This window comes from Patiria miniata, unplaced genomic scaffold, assembly GCF_015706575.1.
Source record: "Patiria miniata isolate m_02_andy unplaced genomic scaffold, ASM1570657v1 HiC_scaffold_9, whole genome shotgun sequence".
In the NCBI taxonomy this organism is placed as follows: Eukaryota; Metazoa; Echinodermata; class Asteroidea; order Valvatida; family Asterinidae; genus Patiria; species Patiria miniata.
This window is the reverse complement of record NW_024037076.1, coordinates 6,472,345-6,482,550: the sequence shown is the minus strand read 5'-3', so window position 1 is coordinate 6,482,550 and position 10,206 is coordinate 6,472,345. Positions and strand designations below refer to the sequence as shown.

The window sequence follows — 10,206 nt, the reverse complement described above, 5'->3', positions numbered from 1 at the left end:
CATAAATTTTGAATGTAGCAAAATTTTTTTTCTTATTTTTGTTTAAGACCATTTTGTTTATCACTCTAAATGGTTGAAAATATTAACAATAAATGTTTCATTACTCATCATCATCATCATCATCATCTAGCTCATTACTAGTTCAAGACATTATCTAGTAAAGTCATATGATTGACGACACACATCCTGTTTTGATCAAAATTTTCTGAAGAATGGGAATGATACCAAAAAAATGGTAGTCAATACTCACCATGCAATGAAGAACATCGTAGAATGTCTGTTGCTTGTTGCTCTGATTCAGTGATCATTGGCTCAAATACCAACAGTGTCACTTTAATAATTTCAAATAAAGTAATCAACAATTCAAATACAACCCAATGTGGCAGTTATTTTAATATTAAAAAAATCAAGAGCATATTCTTTTTTTCTAAAAAGCAATACTGTCAACAACAAGCGCAAAAGATAGGCATGCAAGTGTTTCAGCAAAGTTGGATATCAACAAATATCTAAACAAAATATACCAGCTTTCTGCATACTATTTCCTAAGAGATAACCTTGCGGTCAAAGTATAAAATGCACAGAAAATTACACCAACTTGATTAGCGGTAAAGATAATTCCAACTCAAGAGGACAATTAAAAAGAATAGAAGAAACTGAGGTCATTTAAAGCTGAGAAAATTGGCTCGTAAATTAGTCCAAAAGTGAAATAAAGGTTTTATGACTGAAGAACATGGCTGACTGTCAACTGTAGTTTTTTTTAAACACATTTGAAAATCAAATTGAGCTAGCCAAAATATAATTCCAGTGTTCATATATCTGCCCTTTATGCACGCGTACATTGTGAGTTATGTATGCTAACCAACTTTTTAAAAAAATCAGACATAAATTTCAATTAAGAAAAATTGAAAGTTATACAACAGAAGTTCTTTAGTATATAGCTTGCATATTGAAAAAGATTAGATAATGAAATTGCAGCTTTTGTGGGAACCAAAATTAGCCACCGTTATATGATACCTACCACTGTTATACATTTATTGTAAAAATATGTTTCAGATTTATATATATATTTATATTTGTTGCATTATTAATCAGAATGGCTGTATACATTTTGTTATAAAAGCTTTGAATAAATGTAAACCAAAGTAGGCAAGAAATGGCAGTAAGACATTAAAAAATGGAATGTTCATTTGAAATGCTCTCAAGTACATCTTTGTGTAGTTGTGTCAAGTGATGCCCATAATTAGGGAACTTCTTACATTCATAGTTCTGCTTTAAAGATGCACGAAAAAATACAAGCTCCGCCCATCTATTTGCATATCTCATTCATGATTTCTATCACTTACAACTACTGGAACTAGACCAGCCAATTACCAGCAAGCAGTGCATATACAAAGCTTTAAGGCATTGATACTGAAAACACTAACGTCAACTGCTATGAAACAAATATTTTCTTACAAAATTCCATATTTCATAAATATTTACTTAAAAACTTGTTGCCATACTATCAACCGAGTCATGGATTGACATGCCTCTGATGGATATGGATATAAGTACTTTATGAATGAAGCATGTGATATCAAGTGCCACAGAGAGGTATTTCTTTATGTAGCCTCACATTTTTTATATGGGATATGCTGCCGAAGTCATGACATCACTCACTTGGTGCAACTATAGTTACTGTTTCACATGCACTGCAGCGTTCCAGATAAACACAACGTTTCACTATGGCAGTTGTAAACCCAAGTTGTGAAAATGTTCTATAAAAATAGGATGTAAAATTGCTGTCTGTGATCATGTGTGTTAAATGTGAGTGGAATGAGTCGTTAAGGAACGTGCATGAACCGCTGTCAAGGAAGTGAGCTTGCCCTGGGGAGGAGATGTCGGACTTGGGCAGTGTATTAGGAGGTAGGTTGAATGAAAACCATATTTTAGATTAGCTTCACAACCGTACTTACACTACAGCATTCATTAAATGCTTAATCTTCCTTAGGGTACCCTATATTTACTAGGTTGCTCTTTACCACATTTCAGGCCAGAGAACCAAATTCCACCATAACAAGCTAAGAACTGAAAAGTGCATGTAAGTTGGTTTAACCCATAGAGCTATATTAAATTACTAGAGTGCTAACTCACGTGTACAAAGTAATGCCTGCTGGGCGCATCCATGTTTGTACACAAACCTATGGAGAACTAGAAAATTTGTACAGCTTTTGTACGGCTATTTGCATATCTGCATTTGTATTCCATACCGGTGTGTCATTGAAGCTGATACGCCCGAAACCGATGCGCACGATCATCAAATGTGCGTGTCATTTTGCTCTACGCAAACAGCGCAATGCGTGCGCGTATTCGCTGCAGATGCTTTTCGCCGTGACGGGTTTTTTTAACTGTCATGACACGCTTAAGAAGTTTTCGTATGTTCTACTTGCGCGTTGCATGTAGAGTACACTTTCAAAATTCAATCCATCTCATTTCATTATGTTCTACAAACACGCACATGAATTCAAAATGTCTGCTCCCAGGACGGCTTCAAAGCATCTCCGCGCGCAAGAATGGGGAGTAAGCGCTCTAGTAATTTAATATAGCTCTATGGTTTAACCCCCTAAAAAATTATCAGACATCGAAACACTATGAGAGGGATCTTGAACCATGCATCTTTTAATGTCCAGAGATCTGAGGCCTCTATAATTACAAAAAATGTGGGTTTCACTACAATCAAATTTCTGGTGTTTATTTTGGCCCATCAGACTTAAATTGCGTAATGGTGCCGCCTTCTTTACGTTGATCAACAGATAGACAGTGTTATCAGCTACACGATGGATTGAATCTGCTTTTGTGCATCAAAAGACTGATATCTAATGATGTGCTTATGTATGACATACCTCGAGACATTTTTGTGCCAACTCAAATCCAAATTTCTCTGACCTCTTTGTTGTAAAGGCTGTCACCTCATAGGAAACACACAGCGCCAATCTCTAGGCCAAAGGCTTGGCCTTTGTTCTTATTGTAACCCTGGGGGTTGATATCGGTGATGGGCAGCTGCTCAACAACCTTGGTTGACAACTCCATGACAGTGGTCTTTTGCTTCTTGGGTGCCGACTGGTTGGAAAAAAAAACAACCCAAAAAACAGACTAATGCATCTACTAATCTACTATAATTAGAAGCTATAATTTAGGTAGCACAACACCTGTGCGTAGGTTGGAAGTGTTCAATATTGGTTTCCCTTCACTGACATATTTAAAACAATTTTTTTTTTTAAAGAAACACTGTATATACTCGGTGTTGTCCGAGGGCTTGCGAGAAAAAAAATCACAAGCTTACAGCCAGCTGACCTGAGAAGCTTGATGGTTGAGTGGTAAAGACATCTGCTCTCGTAAGCAGGTCGTGGGATCGAGTTTGAGTTAGAGAAACAGCAGGCATTTTGGTAGGGAAAATATATGTGTGAGAGTGGTGCCACCACAGCAGTGACTTCTACATGTTGTTGCCGGATTAGTCTATAAAGGATTTAATATTTGTACTGGATCAGTGATGAAACAAGGGAATTGAAAATCGGAAAAAGTGTCAGGGCTAGGAAAGTGACTTCTGACGTTGCTGCCTGCTGATCTCGTGCCAACTATATGTTATTGATTCGAAATGTAACAAATTACCCACTCTCTTAAAAGTCCATGTCATCTACTGAAAAGGAAAGGGGGGGCTGTCTTGAGTAGCTTGCCTACCTGACAGTCATCTTGTGATACTTGCAGCGTTGGACTCTCATGCGTGATTGTTTCATCATTGTAAGCTTTGAATTGGGCAGCTTTGTCATAATGGTTCCCCTTCTGGTGAAAGTACGCCACACCACGTTGACATGTGTAGGTTATTCTGTTGGCAACAAAAATAAACAGAGGAACCAACAAAAGTAGGATAGGGAAAATGATACTCGGTATGACTTTGACCAAATTGTGGCCCTCCAGCTTGTGAATCCACTTAAAATTTGCACTTTTCTCACAGATTTGATTGTGAATTGTGTAGTTTAAAGTTTAGCTGCAGTCACATTAAAGTCTATCTGTAGTCGTTTTTGGTCAAGCATTGCTGACAGGAGAAGTGTTTTGGACCCAATTTTATGGAGGGATCTACTCAGAAAATATTGCTTAGCTAAATAAAGGGCTCAGCAGAAATCAGTTGGTGTAGTTTGGTAACTCTTTTGCAATACATTTGTTTTCTGTACTTTGGTATCTATTCGTACTTGAGACTTCAAGACAAGTTAAATTCCTGCATTTCTTGAATAAGTTGTTAAGGATAACTTTAGCATATAGCATACAAAGTAATCATACTTACTCTTGAGTGGCCTTTTTACTTCTTAAATGTAAAAATCTCAGTTGGACTGTGCTTGCTTGATAGGTTATCGTGAATCCTTCCGGCCAAGTGCTGAACCAGCCTGCTTCACTAATGTCCCATGCTTTTGTTTCAAGCTGATGCAGAAAAACGAACACAAGAAAACAGAGGGAAACACAGTCTCCGAGTATTTTGAAGTTAAGGAAATCCATATTCATTTACATCCATAGCAAGTACACCTGCACCACGACAAACTTGGTATATTGCGTTACTTGCAAACAATGTAACAAAAACTACATTGGAGAAACAAAGCGACGCCTCGCCGACCGATTCACCGAACATCTGCATAGTGTGAGAACTCGGCAGCCACTATCCGTATACTTGTGATAACATGCAAGTGTGCTTCGTAACTACGACAACAACTGACGCACAACGCAAAGAACAAGAGCTTCTCATATTCGATCTGGGGACGTTCTCACCTGGTAATGCAAGAACAACTTCCCCTGAAGGACGGATGTCCGAAAGCTTGGGTACAACTACTATCTGGTGAGCACTGTTCCACATTTACTATTAATATTTCCATGCTCTACACAGTGCTACGCAGCATCCCTACCTTTGTTCACTTGTGAATTGCCATATTTAGATTTTGAAGTTCGGGCAACAGAACTAAATCTATTTGCCCTAAATATTACCTCTCCATAGAGTAAAGAGGAAATTGGTCAAGTTCTACAGTTACAGTGGTGATGCTTTTAAACAATCTAGAAAACAAGTGTATCTTAACATTACAAACCAAAGGTACTGAATTTTGTTTGAAGTCAATTTCAAATTGGTAAAAGTCCAAGAACAAGAGTGGCCAGTTTAAAGGTAGAGTATATCATTTGTCATTTGTGAATTTGTTTTTGTTTAAAACAACAAAAGTACTCAAAATCTAAAGACGAGTGCTTAACAACTAACCTGACAAAGTTTTAACTCAGTGAATGCTGTATATTCCGAGAAAACAATATTCTAGGATCTTGATTTCCATTCACAAGTTGCTGAGTCATGTTTGGAATTGCGCCCGAAATCAGCATTCGGGACACTTTCTCATTTGGCCGATTGCAGCTACACAATGTCACGCACTGAACTGACGAATTAAAGCAACCGCGCACGTGTGCACGTTGTGTCAATGCTTGCGCGCACCCATTCATGACTTCGCCGAATTAAAAACAAACTACCAACGGAAATATCCAAAATTCGTCTTTAGATGCATCTCACGAAATGACCTTCTTTTATTCTTTTTTTTATAATGACAGTACACGAGAAAGAATAATTTCACAGGGACTTTAGTGTCATTACTATCTTTAAACCAAGTATGCTTTTCAACAATTATTTCGTTAGTTACTTTCTTGGATAGCTGCAAATGATATACTCTACCTTCAAAATTATTAAATTCAAAGGATCCATCAAAACAATGAGAAGGAAGACTTTGTATTTCCAAAGATGAATGTCATACAAATTACAGCATTGTGGTGGATCTTACAAAACAAAACCCTCTGCCATGTTGTTGCTACTCACAGTTTGAGTGATGGGGCTGACACAGGTCCTACCACCTCCAGTCAGGTCACAGTATGCCTGGAACTTGTCCCCTGCTGAACCCTCATTGGGATCCAGCCAGTACTGTCCTGTTGGTCCAAACCCAGTTGAAACAAGACTTGTGAAATGGAGTTATTACAACGGGAAGATGTAAATCTCATTTTGGCTTTCTCTTTCACCGACAGATTTTTACCTGCAATGCATAATTTGCCCAAGAGCTTTCCAGAAAATTTCTCAGGGTTGCTCGGGTGGGACTTGAACCAACAATTAGTCTATAAAGTATACATCATTTGGCTTGAATACTGCAAAATAGTATTCATAGCAGGCTTCAAAGAAGTACAATATATCAGCGTATTGCATACTTTCGGAAAAGTACCCGGATAACTATACAACATCATTTTTGATATTGAATAGTCAGCGGGTATTTCATGGTATTGACGTACATTCCACTGGTTCCCTCTCAATCAAGACCATAGAAACTCACAGTTGTCAACCAAATTTGATTTTATGCATTTTAACATGCATTGTTTGTATATGCTTCTTTTAATATTTCAAGAGTTGAGTGGACGTGTGCTGCCTATACTTTCTACTGATTCAAAATTTTAACTTGTGTGGAAAATTTCAAACATTATATGTTCATAAGTTAAACTTACTAACAGCAATAAGAGTACTTACCATCAGGATAATCTGGAAAATCTGATTTTAAGTCTTTACAATTGACAGCTGGGTCGGACTCGGTGCCTGTTCTCTTCCTAATGTCTGGCACAGAAGGCTGTTAAAAAAGAGCAAGTAACCAGAGCAAGTAATATTCATTCAGAAGATCCTTCCCTGTGTTTTCCTTGTAATTCTACACATTCCTACAATTAACTTACAAAATGTTTCAAAATTCGCTAAGACCATTTTGTAGGAACAGCAAATTGCATGCACTGTATGTTGAGAACAGCAAGTATGGTATTAGGGACACAGTGCATGTGCGTACTGGTTTGCATGCATACGGTGCTCAAAGGGTATGCACAAGCCTTCATCGTGTTTCTTACTCCCATCATATTTGCAAAGGAGTGCAACTGGGCATGGGTGAATGGCCACAATAGTACACAAGTATCTTTTTCACCGTTCGGGGTAATTGTGTCTGGAGTCTATAAATATTAAAAGTTTGCCACAAGCAGCACAAAATGCATACTATCACATTAGTTCATGCTTGCCATGAATATAAATGCAAAACAAATTTACTCACATAACATTCATGCTGAAATTTGCAGTCTTTAACTGAAGTCCATTCCACAAAATGCTCACACTGCCAGTCATTACTACACAACAAGGCCAAAGTTTATGTGACGCTCAAGCACAAAACCAGTCGGAAGCTGCATGGCCATATTTTAAGATACAGCCTATAGTCTATACAACATTGAATATTGATGAAAATTTGGAACTGAAAATACCTGTAACTCCGTCATATTTTGTCCAATTCCCATATTCTATACATCATCAGATGCCTTATTTAATGTCCTTTCCAATGAGCCCTAAATCCCAGTTTTCATAATTTAGTCCAAGTGACTTTTTTTGTGCTGGAGGGTTACACTTGGTTAACATGTGTGCTTTCTTATGGGAGCTTGGTGGCTCTCATCCCCACTTGGCTCCCACAGGAAAACACACATGTGGACAAAGCTATACCACTTTATGATTCAGGACTATTCCCAACCTACCGTGGGTGTAAGTGTTGAAGGTGTGATCCTTGGTATTGTGGTGGGTAGAGGAGCCGTGCCTGCAGGTGGGCCAGGGGGACCTGGGGGTCCAGGGGGACCCTGAAACACAACACCTGTATCTCATTAATTTCAATTAACACCTATCACTAAAGTTGCTCTATCCATGCTATTTTCAAGTCTCAACCCGAAAAATAGATTTTGTTTTTAAATTGATATTTGTCTAGCAATACAATTGTTATTTACATTTGAATGACTTCGAACAAAAAACCTCTCACGTTTTAATAGTTATGGAATAATTACTATACAAATTTTGAATTATCTGCGGCCGACGATATGTCAGGCATATCTTTTTGTATACTTTGGGTGCAAAAGTACATTTACAGAGGGTTAAAAAGGGCCAAAATAGAAAAAGGAAGTATTTTTCCCGTATAAATAAAACACACAAACTGAAATTTGCTAGGAGAGAAAATATTTTTAAATATGTTGCAGTGTATAACTTGAGCAAATTTAATATTAATATCTGATATACATGAAGGCGAGGTGGCATGGAAGACCTCTGCTCTACAATTTCGAGGGTTGTAGTTTTCACATCTTGGTAGAAGTCACCTGCTTCACAGGCGTGTTGCGAGCAATCAACTCGAGAGCAACTCATACTCGTGGGGACATTTCTTTGTTTTCGTGTAAAGTTTTCGAGTTTGAAAGTACAGTTTCAAAATGCTCTTATTTTAACCAGAATTAATTTATTTGGCTGAAATTCGGACTTACTACCCCTTTTCTAAAACTCTACCATTTGCGACAGATCAACATACCTTGGAAATTCCTAAGTTTTTTTGTTGTTGTAAAATCCATATATCTATTTTGTGCCCTGTGGAGACGTATACAATCTTTTGTTTCCTATTGTGTGCATGTCTCCAGAGGGCACAGTGTATCAGATCACACATACACGCCCACTGAATTGTGTAGTATGGTGGTGATTTTAAATGCCCAGAAATTCTTGTCAATTTCTTAAGCCAAGTATGTTCCCAGAAAGTGTACACACCATTGCGAACTCATAATTGAGTGGATTAATATGAGACTCACCCTTATACCCTTGGGGCCCTGCACACCTTTGTGACCCTGCGGTCCCTGTTAAGAAAAAGAAACAATACAAATTCTAGCTATACTTCCTTCAAAACTTAATCTGTCAAGAACTATGGACCATCACTACAGGCAAGGGAAACTTATGATGTGATGACAACAGAAAAAAAATCTACTTTCCCTTGTATTTGGCCTAGTAATGATCAAATTTTGCACCAGACAGATGTAAAACATCATGTGTCTAGGATAGCTACATTAACATCACTGACACACTGGACTACAAACCAATGAAAGAAGTGCATTTGGCTCATAAATATGTATGAGGTGATAGTGGATGTGGATGTTTGGTAGAGGGACATGATCCTATACTTACTATTGAACCAGGGCCGGGTCCTGGGGATCCTGGTGGGCCTGGGTTACCAGGATGTCCTGGTGTTGGATTACCCTGCAAAGAGAGAAAGGTGAACGTAAGGCCAAAAAAAAAGTCTCCGGTTTCTGGTATGGAGCTTGCCCAAAAAGTGGTGTGGCGACGCGGCTTTTTTTTTTTTTTACCCGACTTTTTTGCTTCAAATGTCGGCTGATGACTGCAAATGGTGCCCGACTAAACTTAGTGCAAAATGTACGGGAGTCCAGAGAGTCCACATAAAGCTTATTCTCGATCATACCCCCATCTAAAAACATGTTTAAACTGTGCTGCAGCAGAATTCCAGTCAAACCAGTGAGTTTGGCGGTTTTGAGACATCATCTTTTATTGAAAAAAAAACTTTTTCATTTTGCCGACGCGCAGGGCTACGGCGACGCGCGCGCATACCAGAAACCGGAGACTTTTTTGGGGGGCCTAACAACACACTGGTTAATATCCAAACTGGGACAAGGTTAAAAACCCTAGATTTGCCAGATTTTGAGAACTATTGTTTCTGGAAGAAAAAAAACACAGGGAATGCAAACGGTCATTCTAGCCTTCTGTAAAACAAATGTTAACCGTACTCTGAATACTACAAGTCTCTCTTATTACAGTGGATCATTTGCACTACAGCCATCTTTGAGGTACGTGATTTGTTTGTAAGGGATGTGCATGAGTGCACATCTTGTGTATTCATTATTAATGAATGAACATAACAAGGCATATCTCAAAGATAGCTACTGAATGCAATGAATATATCAAACTGTTCTACATTTCATTCTTTTGCTCTTATTCATAAAAAAAGGTTTTTGATTACTGGGCAATGCAGGTGAAATAAAGTAGGCTTTTTAAATTTTATATTAGTTATGATAAGTTAGAAATATTTTTTCATTTTATATGTTATGATAATTTGGAAATTTTCCAATTATTGGATAAAACCTACAATTTTCATTTTCTTCATTTCATTTCAAAGTGGTTTATTACAAAAACATCATAAGTCCAGCCAATGGCTGAATTGAACATGATTTACATTTAAAAAAATATATAAAATTGTTAGTAGATAGTACTAAATTTGAAAGTTATGACAAGTAATTTTTTTTTATTAAACATCCATGTTGAGTGGTAACTTCCATACC

At 37.6% G+C, this 10,206-nt stretch overlaps 1 protein-coding gene across 1 annotated transcript in view; it reads right to left on the bottom strand.

Moving 5' to 3' along the window:
• Window positions 1-284: 284 nt before the first annotated feature.
• The window catches only part of LOC119720385 (collagen alpha-1(I) chain-like), a 58,250-nt gene continuing 48,328 nt past the window's right edge, over window positions 285-10,206 (bottom strand). The window contains exons 39-46 of the mRNA XM_038190048.1: window positions 9,041-9,112; window positions 8,671-8,715; window positions 7,591-7,689; window positions 6,563-6,659; window positions 5,870-5,976; window positions 4,319-4,452; window positions 3,718-3,862; window positions 285-3,099 (exon numbers count right to left, since the gene is read on the bottom strand). Of these exons, the coding sequence (XP_038045976.1) occupies window positions 2,950-3,099; window positions 3,718-3,862; window positions 4,319-4,452; window positions 5,870-5,976; window positions 6,563-6,659; window positions 7,591-7,689; window positions 8,671-8,715; window positions 9,041-9,112 (849 nt within the window). The 3' untranslated portion in view covers window positions 285-2,949. The remainder of the gene's footprint in view (window positions 3,100-3,717; window positions 3,863-4,318; window positions 4,453-5,869; window positions 5,977-6,562; window positions 6,660-7,590; window positions 7,690-8,670; window positions 8,716-9,040; window positions 9,113-10,206) is intronic.